Source organism: Aulonocara sp. 'chitande type north' Nkhata Bay, linkage group LG20, assembly GCF_057382095.1.
Source record: "Aulonocara sp. 'chitande type north' Nkhata Bay isolate Kocher_YH1m ecotype deep benthic linkage group LG20, A_spYH_male_GT1.1, whole genome shotgun sequence".
Lineage (NCBI taxonomy): Eukaryota > Metazoa > Chordata > Actinopteri > Cichliformes > Cichlidae > Aulonocara > Aulonocara sp. 'chitande type north' Nkhata Bay.
The window spans coordinates 29,935,085-29,958,211 of record NC_141363.1 but is presented as its reverse complement, the minus strand read 5'-3'; the positions used below and the strand labels follow the sequence as shown (position 1 = coordinate 29,958,211).

Sequence of the window (23,127 nt, the reverse complement as noted above, 5' to 3'; positions counted from 1 at the left end):
AGTCCGTTCTTTGGCTCTTTTCAAACTATTTGCAAAAGCATAAACATGCTATTAAAGATGAGGGATTTAGAAATCTTCAGCAGTAGACCCAATAGCAGTAGATTTAGAGTCTGATTTCTTTTATTTTTTATTTATTTATTTATTTTTTGGATAAATCTTCAGCAGTAGCAAAGATGTTTGTTTGTTTGTTTTGTTTCTTGTTTTGTTTTGTTTGTTTGCGTGCTAAAGAAAACCTTCAATTTTATCTTTTCAATAAAGAAACCTTCAAATCCTGTCTTGTGTAAAGAATTCATTTACAACTTTTCTAATCTATTTCTTAGGCAACCCCAGATGCTCAGCCCTGCTATTAGGTATCTTTCAGACCTGACATAAACCACCTATTATGCTGAAACAATGAGCAACCTTATTGCTTTTGTTATTATCTATCTTTAACCAGATTCTTTAAAATTACACGTATTAAAGCTGCTTTACATTCTTTCAGCCTTTTGTACTGAATTTTCTTTTCTGTTTTGTGCTCTTTCAGTGTTTCTTTTTGTTGGCATATTGCATTCTTTAGAGTAGACCAGATGAAATCACACTTCAAATTCTACCCCTTACAAGGAATAAATGGTAAATGGCCTGTATTTATATAGCGCTTTACTAGTCCCTAAGGACCCCAAAGCGCTTTACATATCCAGTCATCCACCCATTCACACACACATTCACACACTGGTGATGGCAAGCTACATTGTAGCCACAGCCACCCTGGGGCGCACTGACAGAGGCGAGGCTGCCGGACACTGGCGCCACCGGGCCCTCTGACCACCACCAGTAGGCAACAGGTGAAGTGTCTTGCCCAAGGACACAACGACCGAGACTGTCCAAGCCGGGGCTCGAACTGGCAACCTTCCAATTACAAGGCGAACTCCCAACTCTTGAGCCACAATCGCCCCGGGAACTGTGTGCATCTTTTGTTTATTGCAATAGCTGATCTCTGATTTTTATGGAAGCATGCTAAATGAAATGAGGTGTCGTGGCTGCAAAAAATAAATGGATAAAGCAGTTTTTTGGACATTCTTCTTAATAGCCTAAATTATACACAAAAGAGTAGTAAATTTGGGTTTATAACAAATATATGAAGTACAGCTTCTACTTCATTTGCTTGTTATTACTGACAACAGCTAGATTTTTTGTAATATTTAGTTGTAACCTAAATAATGTGTCATTCTAGTAGCCCAAGACCTGAAATGATCAACAAGATGAACCTGAATTATTTAATAATACAATAATATAATGACAGAGAGGTGGTGATATGATTTCAAGTAATCTCGGTGGAAATTCCTGCTATTTGTGTCTTACCTGACTTTGTGGTGTAGTTTCTTAGTTTACTCATAAATAATTATAGATGGTAACAGAAAAAAATTTTCCTAATATTTTGTGCTAAAATAATTGCATATATATGAATCTTTCATTCCTCCTGAAGAGTAATAGGTGATTGTAAGCTAAAAGATTGTGTAGTTTACAGTATTTCCTCCACTCGATAATGCTGTTTGAGTGCATCAGGCTTCTTATCAACTAAACCTGTAGATGGTCTGACTTTATAGCTGCAGTACTTTACTGCAATAACAAATATTAATAACTAGGGATGGGTACCGGTGTCCGGTGCCATGATGGCACCGGTTCTGACATAAACGGTAGTAACCAGACCGAAAAGCAGCGCACATTTCGGTGCTTTATTTCGGTGCTTTTTTTTCCTGAGCTGTGATACACTTTAGAATCTAGCCAATCATTTTACGTTTCCGAGGATAGTAGGCGGGGCCAGGTACGTACGTTCTGTTAGAGCAGAGCTACAGATTAAAAATGTCCAAGGCGAAGCGGTCAGAAGTCTGGCTGTACTTCACAGCAAAAGATGCAAACTCAGCAGCCTGCAACAAGTGCTTTAAGCTGATACTGTGATACTGTCAAAGGAGGTAACACCTCAAATCCGATGAAACACCTGGCGACGCATAGCGTTTTTTTTAAAAGCCCAGAAATGCGCTGTATTTGATAGCTTGCTGCGAGACCTCACACCGAGCACATCTACTGCGGGTGGGTTGCCTGTTATGCAACATCCCCCAAAAACACGAAGAGGAGAGTCCTGGCCCCTAGCCCTGCCAGTGTAGCAGAAATGATGACGGATGATGGTGGCAGCAGCAGCCGTTCTTCTCTGCGTGAGTAGCTAATTTACGTTGAGTAGGCTAACCACGTTATTACATTAATGCATGTAAGGTGAACTAGCAAACATCATCATAGCTACATGCGGCTGTCCTCTTGTTTGATGGCAGATACTCCCTTCACCCTGGCTAAAAAGGCTAAAATGACCAAAGAAAAAGTGGAAAACAGTTAAACATGAGAGGTTTAGGACAAAGTTTGTGTTTTTTCCATTGTTTAAGCACTGCTTCCAGCCAAGAGTGATACCATATATGCCCCATAGCTGCAGAAAAGGCTAACATTGTTATATTTTTACAAAAAACAGCTGAACATGAGAGGTTTTTGGACCAATTTTGTGTTCTCCATTCTTTAAGCACCGGTTTGAGCACCGTTTGAGCACCGGCACCGTTTCAAAAGTACCGATTTGGCACCGGTATCGGATAAAACCTAAACAATACCCATCCCTATTAATAACTCGTCAAAAGAACCAAAACAAACATGAAAATGTTTTAAAAATGGATCACACTAAATTGTTAACATTTTAGTAGAGGTCTGCATAGCTGCGTCTCTGAGGCCCAGGTATGCTGTATGTCATTATTTGATCTTTTCAATTTTGCCACATTCTTCATTTAAATGGTTCATTTCCTGAACTGACTGCCAATTGAAATATATGTTTTTGAAACCAGAGCTACCAACACACTTTTTTATTAAGACTAATATAAATTTTAAATGATATAATGGAGAGTGAACAGCAACACCCAAGTATTACAAATAAAGTATTTGTCCATACCTATTTGTTTGTCCAAACTCACATCTTCTCATGTACCCTAACCAACTATTTCTTCTTTTTAGCCAATAAAATCATTAGTATCTCCTCATTCATGACCCATAATAGCAGTCACAAACAACTCAGGTTGACCAGTACAGTAGTTTACCTCCCTTCGGGCCATAGACATAGACAGCCCATGTGAAAATATCCTTGCTTTAGCACAAACTTTGTTCCAACATGTGATGGTAGAGTATTTTTTTTTTTATCATTTGCAATCATTTAGAATCAACTTGCTGATAGTCCAGCCATGGTATGAAGTCTGAATACAAATGTCTGAATGCTGAATATTCAGTGTTTATTCATTAAGGCATAAAAAACCTTAATGGAAGTTTGGCTTGGCTCCCATGTACACTTAACTTGTTGCACATACTCAGAACTGCACATAAAATGTAGTCTGAAAGTCTGAGTGCACAACAAGAGCACATTTATTCCATCATTCATTTTCAAATGCTGTGTCTTGGGATGTTTTGCTTTACACGAAACAGGAAAAGGGTATAAATATGCATTTGTTTTTTTTCATGTGTGAGATATCCATTTGGTGCTGCCTTGGTGATAAGTCGTCAAACTTGAGTCAGGTTGAGATGAAGGAGAATGAGAAGCAGAAGATTTAAGCATTCTGTGGATTATTGAACTGATTCTGAAATTTCAGGTCAATCAAGGAGACTGAAAATGCAGCATACTTTTGCTTTGGGATCACATTACATGAATGGAAGAAAAAGACAAGCTATAAAGCAGAATTTGTTTTTGTTTTTTAACAGCAACGTGTTCAGTGATGATGACAATTTAACAATTATTTTTGCTAAGAGTAATTGTTATTGTGTAATTGTTCACTTATCAAGAGAAAAAAAACACTTTGTTTTCAATGAACATTAAAAAATGCATCTTAATTTAAAGAAGTTCATGCACTAGAAGTTCATCAACTTATTTTCATTAATTCATTAATTCTGCTGTTCATTGGTAAGTATTTTCCTCTTGCTCTCGCTACTGGACTTGAGGTCAGCATACATTCACTCTGGGTTCCTTTATACCTCTATGTTTGCATGCTGACCATTTTTTTCGTCACTAAAAACTGTAATCAGCTCTCTGCTCATCATACAAAAATTGAACCACCATTCTCTGCACCTGATTATAAAACATGCAAAAAAAGATTGCCTCTTTTTTTTAGAATCTCTGAAAAACAAATTTGTATATCAATCAACTTTTTAATTCTCAGCTTGGTCCCTGACTCCCTGGTTACCATCCCTCTTTTGGCTACTGTCCACCCAATTATACTTGTTCCCCATTTTTAGTTTTATTTTAGTATTGTCTTCTATTCCACCTTCAAATTGTACGACCCTGTCAAGGTTCAGTTTCAAAATGGGCCTGTAGTGTGTGGCAGGGTTAGACCGTTAGTCTGGTATCTTCGGGTAGATCACTCTAGGATATATCACTATGGTAGCCTATGCTCCACATACAGTATAACCTGCTCCAACTTGCTCTGTGTTCAAGCTCCAGGCTGAAAACCATTACCATTTTCCACAAATGGGAATGCAGTGGTTTTCTTTCCCTAGACATAAGACAATACGCTCTATGTCTCATCAGTCCTCAAAACATTATTCCAAAAGCCTATCATTTCATTTTTAGCGGAAAACAGATGTGCACATGTGCTCTTTTTTGGGACGCAGTGCTTTATTGTTGCTCAGTATTCTCACGATTATTGACACATGAACATTAGCAAATATGGGACAGGCTTGTAGTTCCTTGTGAACTCTTTCTGGAGTGACGTTTGATCGCTCATGAAGAGCAGATCAATAGTCTTGAATTTCCTTCATGTGTATACCCTGTCTAAGTGGAGTATTTATCAACTACGTGACCAGCCTTCTCCTTTTTTTCCATCATGGTATGAAGTGAAGATCAAATTTTTTTTAGAGCCTTCTTTCTTAAATAAAAATTGTTTCCTACGAACAGTTGTCACTAGTGCCATTGAAAACACCTAATTCTAATTTAACCAAACATACTGATAAATCTGGGATTCACTTATTATGGCCCTTTGCAAACGTGAAGTGTATAATTATTTTTCTTAGGTAAATGAACAAGTGTAATGGTTTCACATAATTTGATTAATTAGGTTCTCACATTTAACTTTTAGGACTTTAAAATATGATGTTTCAGGTCATATTTCTATTTAATCTTAAAAAACAAATGAAAAGGGAAAAGGCGAAAAATCATATGTCACAAAACATGGCTGGCTTGAAAGTATACATATCAGCTGATGTAGTAACTACAGCTTGTCACATATTACATCCAGCAGTTTATGAGAAAAAATCTACTTAAATACTGAAATTGCATATCTCAATACTTATGCAAATACTAAAGCAAGTGTTTACACTTACACACAAACTTGAGCAGGACTGTATCTACTTACAAGCTATGCTTGGCCACATAAGGGCCACATAAAATTGAATTAGAAAACCCACACAAAGAAATCTCTGGCTCTTTGAAGATAAATTCTAGTGTGAATGGTTATAGGGATTTATACACAAGCAGCTCAACTCTTAACCCCAGGTGATTTAACTTGCCTGTGCCCCTCAGTACAGGTGAAGTAATTGAGTAAATAGAAAGGCTATGAATATATTTCCATCTTATCTCCGCCCATAATTTTCTGTAGAAAGCTTACATCAGCAACTTGTGTTGGTCACAATGAAAACTGTATTGGCAGTGGGTCATGCTGTGTATGCACATCTCTGCCGGCCTTTCAAGATAAGAGTGATTATGAAGTGAAGGGTGGCATCGGATTTCTGCACCATCTTCTCTTCTCTTCTCTGCTCTAGTCTTTGATGAGACTGCGCGAATTTTCTGAAGGTTTCAAAAAGAAGCAGGGGGAAGCATTAAAGCCACTTGCCTATTCTTCTGTAGAATCACAATATGCAACCAAAAGACTTTTGGTCTCTTGAAGTATAGCAAGAAAAATAAGTTACAAGGATAACTTTTTTTGCACATCCAATGGATGCATGACCAGGCTAACATCTGGAGAACTGAAAGGACAAGCCAGCACTTCAGCAGCATGCCTGTAAACATACTGAAAAAGAATTACATGACTCATCAGACCACCCTCACTGTCTTTCGTTGACCTATGGTCTAGTCCTGATGTCCATCACAAGCACATTTAAGTGTGAAACAAAATGGTTTGCAGTATGCAGTTTTGGCACTCTTTTCCTTGGGCACCAATGTCCCCACTGTTGCTTCATCAGTTGATCTTCCTTGGACAAGTTTTGGAAGGTACTAACCATGAAAATTAGTAGCAGCCCCCAACATGACTTGACCCATGTAAAGTCACCTTAAGTTACAATCCTTATCCATTTTTGCCCTCCAACACATCAACTTCAAGGAATTCTTACTTATGTGGCTGATATGTTTAATGACTGTCTGATGTAAATGATGAAATATGCTTGATATGGCCTCCTATTTACACAGTGTTGATCAGGGTGAACTATTTTGTTGTTGTGTTCAATCCTCCAAAGATGTCAGTATGTAACATTTTAATGCAGATATTTTTGCCGTTGTGTTTTTATGCCTGAGGGTGAAAACACATATTCTGTGTTTTTCTTCCTTTTTATTATACCCGTCTGTTTTTCCATTTTTGTTCTAGATGGGAAATGCCTCCGAAACATTTCTGTTCATGTCTAAAATATCAAAAGAAAATGACTTCATCATGGGAACGCTCTACACCATTTTTGGTGAGTGATTTATCCCCCCAAGGTCAATCCTTTTAATGTGGACTCAAATTCTTCAGCTCTTTACATTATATTGCTCTGTGTCCTAGGTGTGCTGTCGGTGCTTGGAAATGGCATCCTGCTGTTCGTGGCCTATAGAAAGAAGTCCTCCTTGAAGCCAGCAGAGTTCTTTGTGGTAAACCTGTCCATCAGTGACCTGAGCATGACCGTAACCTTGTTTCCATTTGCAATACCTTCAACCTACACACACATGTGAGTGACAATTCAGGTTTTCAATTTTTTTTTCAAATTTCATCTAGTCCTCTTTTATGTCATCTTCACATTTTTATCTTCATGAGAGACAAGGATAGAAGGAAAAAGACAGATGAAGAGTGAGGTTAGAGGAGTGGTTTGAAAGGCAAGGCTGTAGCTGCCGACGAAAACCAGGGCTTTAACAGCCTGAGCAGTAGTTTACGACATGCATTAAAAGACAAATTAAGGTTTTGTAAGCAGATGCTTGCAGACATAAATTCATCATATTTGATTGTTTGTGGATACGACAGATAAAATACAAATAAATGCATTTTTAAAGGATTTTGTGATTTTTCCATTTGTATAAAATGGAGGTGGAAATATACTATCATGCTAGATTTGCAACACATTAATGGTATATCTGATATTGTCACTTCAGCAATCAAAATTTGAAAAAACCCTCCACATTTATGAAAACGTTGATATTCTAATTTTGAGATCATTTTTGCTTGTAATTCTTGCTGTGTGCTCATAGCATAGACCTTGGGAAGAAGCAGTAAGTGATTTCTGCCTCTGAGGGTTTTGCCTCTGAGGCTTTACAAGGTTGTTGAGCCCAACTGCAGCCTGAAAAGATGACTACAGATGCTACTCAAGGTTGGAAAAAATGCTGAAAAAGACACAAGTAGCATAGCAAGGCCCTGTGTAGTGCAGATGAAAAGCCAGAATTTTCAGTTTAACTCTGTGTGAAGTTTCCAGGTGTATGATTTTAAGTAGTATTTGTGCAAAAAAACAATAAACAATGCAAATGTCTTTTTAACTCCACTGTCATTGAGCTTTGGACAATAACATGTTTCCTATTTTTGTAATATTTTCTATGTGTTGCACTGATAAAAATGTTTTAGATAATGTGGAAAGCATTTATGTCTCCTTTGTTCATGCATCCTACATAATACCTTTGTCTGTCTTCTGTCTCTTCCTATGATTGTCTGCCTGCTGTCTTATTCTCTGACCATTTGCTGCTGATAGCTGTCATATGCACCATTATTGGGTCAGAGTGCTTCACCGCATGCTACAGTTGAATATGATCCAGGAGACCAGAAAATGTATTGCAGTCTCATTGACTGAAATTCACCAAAGGGAATTTGCAGGCAAACTCTCACTTAATATCACACAGTATCACATGTTCTGTTTTCTTTCTCTCTCCATTCAGGTGGTTGTTTAATGAGACAGCCTGTACTGTGTATGCCTTTTGTGGTGTTTTGTTTGGCCTGTGCAGTCTGACCAACCTAACAGTGCTCTCCTGTGTCTGCTGGCTCAAGGTCTGCTGTCCTAACTACGGTAACAACACCAGTTTTTAATGCTTTACATTGCAAAACAATGCACTATTTTAACACTAAGGAATTTAGTGACCCGCGAGAATGACCCAAACTGAGGCAATAAAGAAAATCAAAGACATGGTTGTTTAGGGTTATTGTGAAACCAGTGAAATAAGATTCTGTGTGATCTCAGTGAGTTTACTTGAAATGTAATTCCATTATTGGTTGTTTTCCATGGATGATCTACAGAAACCTTTTGCAACTTTTCAGGTGTTTTCCATTTAACATTTTTTCATTCTGCAACTCATTTTGAATCACAACCAAACTTATGCTCACTCACTCACATGAACCACTTTGCTGTGTCAAACTGTTTCTCTATGGGAGTTCTCAGGATGCAGTTGGCATAAGATGCAAGTGTCCCTGCCTCTTTCCAGTATCACTTCACAGTCATTATTTCACGATGCTTTATATTGTAACTAAAGACTCTACAGTATTATTCCAAGGCCCCCTAACAATCCAACTATCCCGGCAGCCACTTGGCAGCAGTGGGAATGAAGAACTCATTTTAACAGGAAGAGACCTCTGGCAGACCCAGACTCAGGGAGGGAGAGCAATCTGCTGTAGCCATTGGGGAGTATGAGAAGAAGAGAGAAAGAAAAGCATAGAGAGACAACATACACTACCAACACGTACACATTGCAGTGCATCAAGTAATATTCTTTTGTTAGACGCAGATAACATCACAAACAAACCCAGAAGGTGTTTTTGTTTTGTTCTTTTTTGTTGTCGTTGTTGCTTTTTAAGTGGCTGCCAAAACAGCAGCATTATTGGATGTTACTAGAAAAAGTCTGCATTGAGAGGAGTGGTGGTGGAGTATGCTAGTTTCTTGTTTATACTCCTTTTGGATATTTGAGTTTGGAGCTTTGGCTTTGTTTTAACCCTTTTATTTATTTCATTTGTGGCTATTTTTTATTCTCACCTGACTCACTGGTGCCTCACATCAAGACAGTCCTGAGTTCAATTCCACCATCAGGCCAGGGCCTTTCTTTGTGGAGTTTGCATGTGCATCTCCCTGTGCTTGTGTGGGTTCTCTCTGGCTTCTCTCACAGTCCAAAGACATCCAATTATTGGGGTCAACTGGTAAATCTAAATTGCTCACAGGTGTGAATGTGAGCAATCTACTGTTAGGTCTGTGACAGACTGGAAACCTGTCCAGGCCCAGGGTGCCTCTTCTCCTAAGACAGCTGGGATAGGCTCCAGCCCTGAATTTGATTGAGTGGAAGAATGAATGGATGGACTTAACTCATTGGTTAGGTTGTGTTGTATAGAGTACTTCCTTGGGCGAAGATAGAGAAAATAGGCTTTGGCACTGGAAATTACCTCAATGCGTGTTTACCCCTTCCATTAAAATGATATGCAGGAGTCTATTACAAGCATGTGAGTGAGAGGTTTGTCTCACTGCTGCCTAGACTGTGCACATAAGGCGCTGACAAAAAAAATGACACGTGGCGCATATCTGTGAGATGCTACCAAATTGACACAACATCAATGTTTCATGCCCTTGGAATGAGACCTAACTGATGCATCTCTCTTTTTTCCCTGTTTCATTCCTGCACATTTAAACAGATATTTCTTCTTTCTTCATTGAATGACATGATTCAATACTTTGTTCCATTCTTGTTACAGTTTAGGATGAACAAGTCATATCTGATATCCACATTTGGCCTCTTAGCTAGCATTACCTTATTTATTTGACTTGGTCAAGGAATCAAAGGGCTGGCTGTATGATGCTTCCAGTGTAGATATAGCTTAATTCCAGCGTAGCTCTAAGAAGACCAAAAAAAATTACTGTTGCAGAAGGGTTTTTTTCTTATTCTGTATCATACATCCCCAAAGGTTCTGTGTGATATATGTACAGTGGGGCAAAAAAGTATTTAGTCAGCCACCGATTGTGCAAGTTCCCCCACTTAAAATGATGACAGAGGTCAGTAATTTGCACCAGAGGTACACTTCAACTGTGAGAGACAGAATGTGAAAAAAAAATCCATGAATCCACATGGTAGGATTTGTAAAGAATTTATTCGTAAATCAGGGTGGAAAATAAGTATTTGGTCAATAACAAAAATACAACTCAATACTTTGTAACATAACCTTTGTTGGCAATAACAGAGGTCAAACGTTTACTATAGGTCTTTACCAGGTTTGCACACGCAGTAGCTGGTATTTTGGCCCATTCCTCCATGCAGATCTTCTCGAGAGCAGTGATGTTTTGGGGCTGTCGCCGAGCAACACGGACTTTCAACTCCCGCCACAGATTTTCTATGGGGTTGAGGTCTGGAGACTGGCTAGGCCACTCCAGGACTTTCAAATGCTTCTTACGGAGCCACTCCTTTGTTGCCCGGGCGGTGTGTTTTGGATCATTGTCATGTTGGAAGACCCAGCCTCGTTTCATCTTCAAAGTTCTCACTGATTGAAGGAGGTTTTGGCTCAAAATCTCACGATACATGGCCCCATTCATTCTGTCCTTAACACGGATCAGTCGTCCTGTCCCCTTGGCAGAAAAACAGCCCCATAGCATGATGTTTCCACCCCCATGCTTCACAGTAGGTATGGTGTTCTTGGGATGCAACTCAGTATTCTTCTTCCTCCAAACACGACGAGTTGAGTTTATACCAAAAAGTTCTACTTTGGTTTCATCTGACCACATGACATTCTCCCAATCCTCTGCTGTATCATCCATGTGCTCTCTGGCAAACTTCAGACGGGCCTGGACATGCACTGGCTTCAGCAGCGGAACACGTCTGGCACTGCGGGATTTGATTCCCTGCCGTTGTAGTGTGTTACTGATGGTGACCTTTGTTACTTTGGTCCCAGCTCTCTGCAAGTCATTCACCAGGTCCCCCCGTGTGGTTCTGGGATCTTTGCTCACCGTTCTCATGATCATTTTGACCCCACGGGATGAGATCTTGCGTGGAGCCCCAGATCGAGGGAGATTATCAGTGGTCTTGTATGTCTTCCATTTTCTGATGATTGCTCCCACAGTTGATTTTTTCACACCAAGCTGCTTGCCTATTGTAGATTCACTCTTCCCAGTCTGGTGCAGGTCTACAATACTTTTCCTGGTGTCCTTCGAAAGCTCTTTGGTCTTGGCCATGGCGGCGTTTGGAGTCTGACTGTTTGAGGCTGTGGACAGGTGTCTTTTATACAGATGATGAGTTCAAACAGGTGCCATTCATACAGGTAACGAGTGGGGGACAGAAAAGCTTCTTACAGAAGACGTTACAGGTCTGTGAGAGCCAGAGATTTTCCATGTTTGAGGTGACCAAATACTTATTTTCCACCCTAATTTACGAATAAATTCTTTACAAATCCTACCATGTGGATTCATGGATTTTTTTTTTTTTCACATTCTGTCTCTCACAGTTGAAGTGTACCTCTGGTGCAAATTACTGACCTCTGTCATCATTTTAAGTGGGGGAACTTGCACAATCGGTGGCTGACTAAATACTTTTTTGCCCCACTGTATAGGTTGAAAAATCGAAATAAACCACCAGACAACCAAAAGGCACGAGAGACCACAGAAGAGAACTAAAGTGCGTGATGACAGAATTATTTCCATGGTTAAGAAAAACTCTTCCATCTCCACGGTAGTTTGCGTGTCATTGTTAAGGTTTATAATCAAGATATGTCTATAGTCAATATATGTCTTCATGACTAGATAACAAGAGGGTTTCCTCAAGGTTTATATTAGTAGTTACACTGAAGATTATGAAGGCCAGAAATAGCTGTACTATTTTAATGGTTCGTTAAGCCCCTTGAATTAAAGCTGAAAGTCTGCGCTTTTGTCACAATTTATTTAATCATCCACTCTGGTGTGTACAAAGACAGAAATTACAACGCGAAATGTGTCATTGTCCGAAAACAACTAATGACTGCAGCTTTAGCAGCAAGAAAGGCTGCTATAGATGAATTGAATGAATCCAAATAATTGTAATACATAAAAGTTTGTGTTTCCTGTCATTCATTGTGTGTTTTAAACTGTTAGTTGTTCACATGTGCATTTTTACCACTTCAGATGTTATAGAAAAACTGGTAATTGTTCTTAAAAACTGTAATGAATGTAACATTTCAGTATTTCAGTTATCTAAATATCGTGAAAGCATCAAAGGCATCTTTATTCTGGGTTAAAAATCAAGGTGTTGATTCCTTGATCTCAACCTTTCAAAACTGTGTGCCAGGCTTGTCTGAAAGCTCTTTTAGTTCAGCTACGATGGTCCTTACGTGTTCACTTTCAAACCTCTTCACCGTTTCTTTATTATTTATCTGTATTAGCTTAACTCAAGGTCTGCTTCGTATTCATACAAGTACTTAAGGTAATCATAGAGTTGGCTGCACAACAACAATAATAATAATAATAATAATAATAGTTTCGTCTTCAAAGCATCAGCTCTTTACACAGGTTAAAGTGAGTAATTTTTTTCAATATATACCAATAGAGTCTTAGTGTTATTGCTATGCGAAGCTTCACTAATCATACTTCTACTCACCTTCTTTTATTTGTGGGTTTGCATCCATAGTCTAAAAGTTTTAGATAAAATTCCCATTGAGTTCAGATAGAATAATGAGATTTTTTCCAGTCACAACTAAAAGGGTTCAGCTATTTGCTAATTAGCAGCAGTAAAAGAGTAAAAGTAGACTGATTATTGAAAAAAAGACCAGATTTAGAAATGCTGAAGTTTTGAAATTAAATTCTCAAAACAGGGACAGAATTAGGGAAGAGAAACATTTATTGCAACATTCATGTTTGTGTAGCTGGACAGTATAAACCAGTTAAAATTTCATTGTGTCATATATATTAATTATTCACAGTTAGCATTTTGTTTTTAATCCTGGATTTTACCTCTTTAGTTCTCACCATCATGCTGGCGTTTGTACTGCTACAAATCTGATGGTAATATGGTGCCCTTTCCTCTTGAATCCATAGAAACCAAGGGTTTTATGGGACACTATAAACTGAGGGAAATTCTGCTGCTGCACTCCTCCACAAAATGTTAAAAAGCACAGTTACGTTTTGTGGGCTCTGAGAATTTGTTGTTCTACACAGTTATTTATGACTAAGCCAAACCAGCACAAATAGCTGATTCTGGATCAGTGTAACATTTCAATACACCGTTAGCACATCCAAAAAGCACTGAATTCATGGTTGATAAAGGTTAATTTTCAAGACTTATCATTTACTTGTATGTGCTTCATTAAACCATTCTTTTCTTTAATATTTGAAACTTTGATAATCCGAAGCAGCACTTGACTATAATTCATAATTTATATCATAATTTAAAAAAAACACTGAATATGCAGGCATAAATTAATTGATAACCTGTAATTTAGTTTTAATTAGGAACCCTTATTACTATCCTCACTCGATGAATGGGTGTGCTGATTAAGTGCCAGATTTAAGCAATATTCTCATTTATATCCTTTGCACACTTGCCCATACACACTGCAGGGATCACAGAACTGGGGGCTGCATCGATCATCTTTATAGTCCACTAAGTAAAACCCTGCCTAACAGGCATGTTCTAGTACTTTAATATAATAGAAAAGCAGGTCAAGCTGTTCAAGAAACAAAATCAAAACAAATGGAAAAGGTGGAGATTATATACATCTAATGAAAAGTGTCCACTTACAGTATATGATGCAGATATTTCAGGATTTGTCCTAACTTTGGCTAATAGGCACATTATAATTGAAGGCTGTGTTATGAAATAGCTCCTCTTGTCTGTTTTTCAGTGGCGCACAGTCTATAATGCAGAGAATAAAAGCCAAGAGACTACAAGCTTCACAAGCAAATGTGTTTGAAATGCAAATGAGCACAAATAATTACACTGTCATATATTTTTTCCTGCAAGAAACTTTGTTCAAATGTGTTGTTTTCTTGCTTTTATACACTGTTACACAGCCCTCCTAGTCAAACAAGCACACAAACAAAACAATGTGGATGTTTGGATCCAGACAATAATTGCAAACATGCAGTGACAGGAGTTTCACACCAACTTATCCCATCTGCTAGCAGAAGGTTAGACCAAGAATAAGTGTAATTTATTGACTCAGAGCAAGCCTCCAACATATTTGCGCCTCAGAAATCCTTGGTCTCACGCTACTTTATGTAAGAATGATTCTAATAGCTTCCAGTGGGCTAGACTATAAAAGGGAGAGTTGAGGACTTTCTTAGAAATAATAATTCCTTCATGTGCCACGTGGATAGCTGGAGTTCTGATTGGGAAAGGGGTGGCCAAAATCAGATAAAAGCCAACTGTAATTGCTGACACAGTTGAGTGAGTGCCTTGGGGCAAAATGACCCCCCACCATCAGCTTGAACCATAAAAAAGGGCTGGCATCCTGCTGAAGGGGCTGTGTGGTGTCATGAGTAAGGTTTCCTCTGTTCTCATCTTCACTTCACTCACAACAACTTTAGAAGAGTGTTGCCAGTAGTGATGTGCGAATCGATACTGAAATATCGATTCCTCCGATACCAGTCATTTATGTTCTAGAATCGATTCTCATATTAAAATATCGATATTTTGGTAATTTAGGGTAAATTTGTAGTTTATCTTTAACAGGAACACAGTGGAAAGAAACTATATAATTGTCTACTTTTGAAGGAACTACTTCATGTTCCGCCTTTCATAGTCATGTGTGAAATACGGCTGTATAAATGTGTCGCAGCCCCTTGGCGTGCGCACTCACAACAATGACTGAGCGTAAATGGAGTCATGCATGGATGTATTTTACCTCCACAAACAGCCGAGACGTGGTTTGCGATACATGTGGCAAGACAGTGAGGTGTTGTGGCAACACCACTAACCTCATCAAACACCTCACAGTAAATCGTATCACAGAATATGACGAGTGTATGTTGAGGCGAACTGAAGAGGAGGAGAGGGACAGGTGGTGCTAGAGGGAGACAGACGTCTCTCACGGAGTCCTTTAGTGCTACAGGCAATGTTTTCAAGTAGGCACAACTTCAGTTTTTTTTTATTTCTATATGATAATTCTGCATTATTAAGCGATAAGAACAAGTAGTCTGATGTCCCGTAATCATTATGAAGCTATAATTTGAGATACAGTAAAAGATACAATAAATAAAATATGTTTTTGTACAAAGTATCGGTATCGGATCAGTATCACTGATACCACCCTGAATTTTACTTGGTATCGGATCGGAAAGGAAATCAGTGGTATCGCACATCACTAGTTGCCAGGGTTGTTTTGGCATTTTTTTCTGAGCCCCTTATTTGCTGGATAAGTGCAGTACTACTTGTAGTATGTTAATAAATCACAGTGTATCTTAAATGGAGCCTACTATATCTTCTTTATGTCCTTATCTGTCAATAATCAATTCTAAAACTCTTTTCTCTTGTCCTCCCTCTGCCTTCTCACACTCGTCTTTAGGTAACAAGTTTTCATATGTCCATGCATGCCTGCTGGTTGCAGGCATCTGGTGCTACGGTGGAGTCTTTGCTGTCGGTCCCCTGTCGGGCTGGGGAGAGTACGGGCCTGAGCCTTATGGTACAGCATGCTGCATCAACTGGCATGCGCCGAACTATAATTCTGCAGCTATGAGCTACATCATCTGTCTCTTCTTCTTCTGCTATATTTTGCCCTGCACTATAATTTTTCTTTCCTACACATTCATCCTGCTGACTGTCCGTGGCTCACACCAGGCTGTGCAGCAGCATATGTCCCCACAGAACAAGATCACCAATGCACAAGCGCTTATCGTTAAGGTACGTGCATTATTTTCTTTTCAAATGACTTATACTAAATATTATTTCCTTCATGAATTCATGTTTGCATTGCATTTTATTTGCTGTGTTGTGTCTATTTTTTAGCTTTCAGTGGCAGTTTGCATCGGTTTCCTGACAGCATGGAGTCCATATGCTATTGTGTCTATGTGGGCAGCGTTTGGTAACTCAACAACTGTACCACCTATAGCTTTTGCTGTGGCAGCTATCTTTGCCAAGTCCTCCACCCTTTACAACCCTATCGTCTACCTGGCTTTCAAGCCCAATTTTCGCAAGTCCTTGTGTCAAGATGTGGCGAATTGCAGAAGGAGACTCTGTGGATGTTTGTGCCAGGGTGGCTCTGCAGAGAAGGGAATTTGCAGGCAGTCCCATCACAAAGAAGAATGCAACTCTACAAGGTTATCCAATGGGTTACCAGAGAACCACAGGACCTGCAGACACTGTCCTTGCCCAGAAACAGACAACGGTAATAGAGAAAATTGTATAGACTACAGTCCTCAGCAAACCGCCAGGATTCTTCAAGGATCCGTACACAGTGAAGTGGCTGTCAGCCAGCTCTCCAATGAGATGCAGAGTGACTTTCTCTAGAGGAACAAGTGGAAAATGAAGTATGAAGCAAAAAGTGGCACGAATGAAGCCCAAATAACAGTAAGTGCAAGTTGGGGGGAAAGTGAAAATGCAATCAAACAAACAAAAATGGTAAGACTGATTTAAAAGAAATAAAAAGTTTAAAACTACTTTCATGCCTCAAATATGTGATACTGCCAAAAAAATATGTGGTTAAAAGCCAATACAGGAGGATAAGCAAGCCAAACATTTCACTGGTGTGTGCATCAGCATTTTATCAGGTCAAATGAACAAGTGTCAGCAACTATGTGATCAGTTCAAGTGTAAACCAAGACTGAAGAGTCACCATGCAAGTCATTTTACGCTGGGCTTGGAGGGAGGAACTGACGATGAAACTTCCTACTCCCTGAACCACATTTTATCTGTTTATTATGAGTACTGTATTTAAATATTATGTATTTATGTATGCCTCAAATTGAAGGACCACAGGGTTATTGTTATTGTTGTTGTTGTCTTTGTTGTTGTATCTAAAATGAAAAGAGTGCTTTCACCTCATTGTCGAGGAGAAATCAAAACCTCTACTCCTATAGTTAAAGCAGACACTTTGGGTGTTAATACAAAGCACTTAGGGAAAGATTTGGCTTGGTGAGCCACCTTTTTGTCCAGAAGGTACATCTGCAAGGAGGAGATGTTGTCTTCTATTTCCATTTTTCCTAGTCACCTCTGTCCAGGCAAGAAGATTTTGATGGAGTGGAGAGTGTCAGCTGTTTAGGCGTTTCAGCCATTTTTTATAATAAGCCCTTTTTCAGTGACTCAAAAGTAATTGGACTAACTAACATAATTTTATTGTTTTCAATACTTCGATGAAAATACGCTGCAGTCAATCATTGGCTGAAATCTAGAACATGGACGTCACCAGGTTGTTGATTTCACCGGTCCTAATGTTTTTTCTGATAGAACTGAAGAGGTGAAAAGTCTTCATGCAACATCTTCACAAAACTTAAAGAAGTTCAGCCACTTTCTTTCCAAGCTCCTTAGACTATCTCTCTGATAGATTTTATATGACTTTTTAGGCTAATCTACAAAGAAAATATCAACATTTAGAGTGAACAGCTACCAAAAAGCATGTTCAGCAATTAACTCCAATTCTTTCATCAATTTTAATTTGTCGTAGAGTAACGATGGAACAGGTCTCATCTGGGCATGAAACCTTTTGACAGTAAATCGTCCAGTTACATTTGAGCCTCTAAAATTGAGGGACATATAAAGTTGAAAAAAAATAAAATAAAATAAAATACAATACAATAAAAATGACTGTAATTTCTGAACTTAAACTTTAGGTTATTGCAGTTACTTTTGTTAAACTTCTTGTCTGATTTAAAACTCACCGTGATGGTGTGCAGAGGCAAAATTGCCAAAAAAAAAGAAAACACTGTCCAAATACTTATGGACACTAACTGTTTGTGATCAGAACTACATTGAACTCTGTCAGTGATTCTGTTTGGGTGGTTTTAGCACTTTCTGAAGACCAGTTTAAAAGAGCAAAAAGAAATTTCTTTGTGCAGAATTTCTGCTGCAAATGAATTAGTATCTTTTATGACATTAACTGTGGAAAAGACTCATTAAAAGGCTGATTGATGATTTATTTATCTTGAATTCCGAGCCTGGGATTATAAGGTTGCCTTTGGTGGCAGAGCTGGGTCATATTTTCATTCTTTTCAAAAGGAAGAAGAAAAAATAAATAAATAAAATGAAAAAAAAAAAACACCTGCAGCATTTAGAACTTAAAAGCTTATTTTTCATATTTTGGGTTAGGATTTTTTTTTCATGTCACAGAAGCATCTCTACAATGTAGCCCAACTAGCCAAGGAAAAAGTGAGATGGTTATTTGGTTTAAAACAAGCACTTTAGGAAAACAAACTTTTTCATTATCTTTGGTTGCCTTAGGGCTTGGAAAGAGGCTTTAATCAGGGTACTAAAAAAATGTTGTCCTGTTCCAAATTTCCGCAAATAAACAAGTTAGTGTGTTATTATTACTGGCTTCACTGAGCACCAAACCTATGAGACTAAGACCCAAAATTGTAATAAAGCTGAGCGATCTTTTAATCAGAGCCATTTTAACAAAATGGGAGAAAAAAGCCTGCCTGTGGATAGAACGCTTGCCTTTAGTACTTCTTTTGCTTGTTTTTAATGTGAGAGACACAAGGCTTTGCCTCAGCACCCATCAACATTATTTTAATTTGAAAAAAAAAAAAAAAAAAAGCATAGTGAGGATGGATGAGGTTAACTGAAATGTTTGTCCAACAAGCAATTTTATACCACCTCCCTCCCGACAGCATAGGCCATCAACTCAAAAGTACAAAACGACCTGCCATGGGCAAAATTAATTGGATGTGCTGGAGTGCAACTTGTGATTAACTGGCATGACTTTGATACCATTATTCCTTTCTTACAGAAAGGCTGAGACCGAAGACTGCAGTTCTGTGCAGTTTACACACAAGCGCGCACACACACACAAAAACTACAAAAGCATTTCAGATTTTCTGCTTTCACGTTCAGTTTGGCATGGAATAATTAGCTTAAAGTCATGCAAAACAACCAGGTCAGCACATGTGGTGCATTCTGCTGTTTGCTACAATAACTCCTCTAGCCTCAGTCGGGACAGTTTATGGAGAAATGGATTCAAAATTACTAATACCACCTGAACTATAATACTCCACATGGGCTTTTCACAAGACACTTAGCCCTGGGCTTAGACGCTTGTTAGCTCAAGGCTTATTTCTCAGTTGTGAACTTAAGTTGTGTTCAGGCTGACATTAGCATTGCTCAGTTTGCTGAGGCTAGAACACTGATACGTGGGAGATTCAGCAGAATTATGTACTTCTCTTTTTGGTGTTGTGCATGTAAAACTTTGTGGTGAGGTCTATTGAATATGAAAATGAATATGCACAGCTGCACACAATATTATTCAAATGTGGATGATGCCGAAAACAGCAGCTGCACAGTATTTCCTCACTTGCTCTGGCACTGTGCACAGGCAGTAAACTGTATAACCTTGGACAAGCCAGGAAAGAAAAGGAGGGGGAAGTCCAATTTATTCTATTAAGCAGCTTTAATAAAATTGTCCCAAAAAACACTGCCAAACTTATTAACTATTTCAAATCCAGGAATTTTTTAAAATATTAGCAGAATTCTTTCTGAAACACGTATGAGCACTGTGAATCCAGGGAGTTTGAATAAATTAAAGTAAGTCATACTTACTTATATATGTCACAGATATGAACGAGTGCCAGATTCTCCACCTTTAAAGAAATTACTTCTGCAAAGAAAAGACACAAGTTAGGGCAGAATAGTGATTAAATGTGATAACTCACTAGATACTCATTAAATATGTGACAGCAATGCAGAATATGAGAGAGGTAGGTTGCAGAAGCATGTCTCATAGTGTTGTAATTCTAACTTTTGTCTCGGTGTTAGGAATTACTTCACAGTTTTTTGCCATCTGATGGGACTCATCTATTACTTAAACCAGCTTTGCATGAATATGTTACTCAATCAGATCCACTACTGACTTTATGATTAGTTTAGTTTTATTTATTAGTTAGTCACATCTTATTAGTTTATTGAATATATAATTTCCTACAATATTCATTAACTACAATGTCATTAAGATAAGGGAAGGCCATAAGTATGATTGTATCCATTTTGGTTATGCGACTAATCAAAGCTAATAAGGTCAACACTTTCTGCATCGCATAAAAACTCTCTCCCACACCGACACTAAAGATCAGTCAGGAGGTACTTTAATGCGATATGATACTAGGTTGGTGCGTCTTCATCCTCATGCAACACACCACCAACAGTGCAGCCTTTTGCGTTTTCTACTGCAGTGCTGTTTCCTGGCTGAACACCAAATGACAGCTGCTTCAGTCTCTAAAGTGGGATAACCCCAGGCAACCTTCAGCTCAGAGTTTACAAAGCCCAGATCTGTAGTATTTGCTGTGATATAACTCTGATTGTTCTTAAAACTATTTTGTGAGGTTTCACGAGAATAAAAGCAATGGAAAATCTCGAGTCTGGCCATATTAAAAGAGTTATACACGTCAAGTGTTGTGAAGTTCAAGTTTGAGAATCTTTTGAACCTGGAGCTAACTGTGAAATGAGGTGAGGAAAGCCTCGGGCCGTCTGGAGCTCGAGTTTATTTCAGCTGACTCATGTACATGTGAAAACTTGCTCCCTTTGCAAAGACAACAACAGGCTCTCCACGGACTCATAGAGTCAGTTTTTTATTTTTTATGAGGATGTTGTAGACAACATTATCTTCAGCTTTTCATTTATATATCAAAGATTTCCTGGATGTTCAGGGTAAGCAGCTCATTGCTGTTTCTTGCTCCACAACCTCCAGGTTGGAAAAAAATAAGTGACACAAAGCCTTTGAACTGTGTGCAGGATGGTATGGTAAACATTTCCTAGAAAGAAACAAATGATTGTACTTATTTTTCTGTTATGTGACTAATGATGGTGGTTTCATAGTAACTATAACATTTTAAACATGAGAAAAGTAGTATAAAAACTGAAGTGTGTGAAGTTTCTGCTTGTCATGCTGCAACCAAAGGTTACAGTCACCTTTACACTAACTGTCAAAGCCAAAAAAATACTGTCTTGGACTGTCATATTTTTCTACCAATATCCAGGTTAACATAATAAAAAAGAAAAGAAAATGAAAAACAACATATCAAAGACTCGGCTTCAAGTCCAGTGCTTGATAGGCTCTGTTTTGCCCACAGTCTTTGGGCAAAAAAAGGACATTCAAAACAGGAAACATAACTGTGAAAATCTGATTCTGATGTCTATTTTTTCTATTCTGTTCTACTCTATGAACAAATATTGCAAGTACCTAGGTGTGCAGTCTGTACTACTAGCCATTCACCTGGGTAATCTACACTGACTTTACTCCTTCAAATAATATTGCATTGTATATATCTGACGTCAGGGATTTCATGTCGATTGTTTGCATGGATGAAGATAATACGTGTTTGTACAAATGCCTAATTATGATGTATGTTATTATAAATATCAGTCAAAACATGAAAATAGAGATGGAGCAACACCTTGCAGTGTCTTGAAATGGTGATGATTTTTATTTTCTTGATGTTTTAAATGCAGTCCAAACAAGTTTCAGTCCAAACGAGCTGCTTACTTCCTTTTCCCCCTTCTAATGTCTATAGAAAAGAGAAAAAAGGCTGGATATTCAATTGGCCATAATATAAAGCCCATTATCCAAGTGGAAAACTTATCTATAATGATGTTAATGTGCATGCATCTGGTGAACTTGAATTGAAAGATTTAAGTACTTTGAAGGCTTTAATGTTGTTAAACAAGCTTATATGAGCATTTTACAATGAGGGAGGTTACATTTAGTGCCAATATGTCTGAGCTGTCTGAAAAAGTTCAAGCTTGGTGCAATTATAGTTAGTCCTTGCATTAATAAATCCTGTTCCCACCATTAGAGTGTGTTAAAACTTTTGCTAATCATATTAATCTTAACCTTCTTTCTGAAGGTTTCTGTATCTGTATCTTCTGTATCTCTATATTCTGTCAAGATACAGCCTGGCAACATGGCAAAGACCTTTGAGTCTATGCTTGGTCAGAATATTACGTTACATTCTGTTTGCACTGTGTTATAATAGCTGTATTAATGCATTGTAAATAAAGATTAATGTAATTGAGCAATGCAACTAGAATTTTCTGACTAAAACAGCCAAGTCTTTAAATCAGTCCATGTTTCCCTTTTTATTTTCTGAGATGCAGTTTTGTTCATGAGTACACAAACACCAGGAGTTTTGATGCACCTTTCTTCAGCTTTTTAGACACAAACAAAGCTGAATGTGTTGTGTAAATATGTATATGTGTGTCTGTATGTATGTATATGAAAACAATTCTGTCTAACTACATAGGCTTGAACAAATGCGTTAGATGTATTAAATTATTCTCATTGTTGTCAGTGATGTTTCAGATGCACTGTGAAAATGTTTACAGCTTTTGTTTCTTGTTTTAAAATTATTAAAGATTGTTTAAAAAAGTGTAACATATATTTAGCCAATGCAATATCATTTGTTCAGAAGTAAAATGGAATGATAAATAAATATTATTTGGTATTTAATTGGGGTTTTCTTTAACTACTTTTAAATACTATACACAGAGCCCTAAAAGACACAACTTAGTCCTCCAACCATAAACACTGAAACTGGGTCCAGTGCAGTTCAGGCATCAGACATAGGCAGGGCTTCTTGTTGTGACGGGATAGCCACAAGCCCCTGCTGATCACTACTGCTTTTCTGGTGTTTTTCCTGGAGAGCCTTACCTCACTTTAACTTACTGGATCTTACCAACCACGAGTTTGCCTTGTAATCGGAAGGTTGCCGGTTCGATCCCCGGCTCGGACAGTCTCAGTCGTTGTGTCCTTGGGCAAGACACTTCACCCGTTGCCTACTGGT

At 38.2% G+C, this 23,127-nt stretch overlaps 1 protein-coding gene across 3 annotated transcripts in view; it reads left to right on the top strand.

Moving 5' to 3' along the window:
• Positions 1 to 22,811, top strand: part of opn7b (opsin 7, group member b) — a 100,712-nt gene extending 77,901 nt beyond the window's left edge. For 2 of the 3 annotated variants that reach the window (XM_086277717.1, XM_086277718.1), the window contains exons 2-6: positions 6,627 to 6,714; positions 6,801 to 6,963; positions 8,153 to 8,280; positions 15,711 to 16,045; positions 16,151 to 22,811. In XM_086277717.1, coding sequence (XP_086133843.1) covers positions 6,627 to 6,714; positions 6,801 to 6,963; positions 8,153 to 8,280; positions 15,711 to 16,045; positions 16,151 to 16,651 — 1,215 coding nt within the window. In that variant the 3' untranslated portion in view covers positions 16,652 to 22,811. Of the gene's footprint in view, positions 1 to 2,000; positions 2,190 to 6,626; positions 6,715 to 6,800; positions 6,964 to 8,152; positions 8,281 to 15,710; positions 16,046 to 16,150 lie in introns of those variants that run through there. The other variant, XM_086277716.1, reaches the window with a different exon arrangement.
• The last annotated feature ends 316 nt before the right edge of the window (positions 22,812 to 23,127 follow it).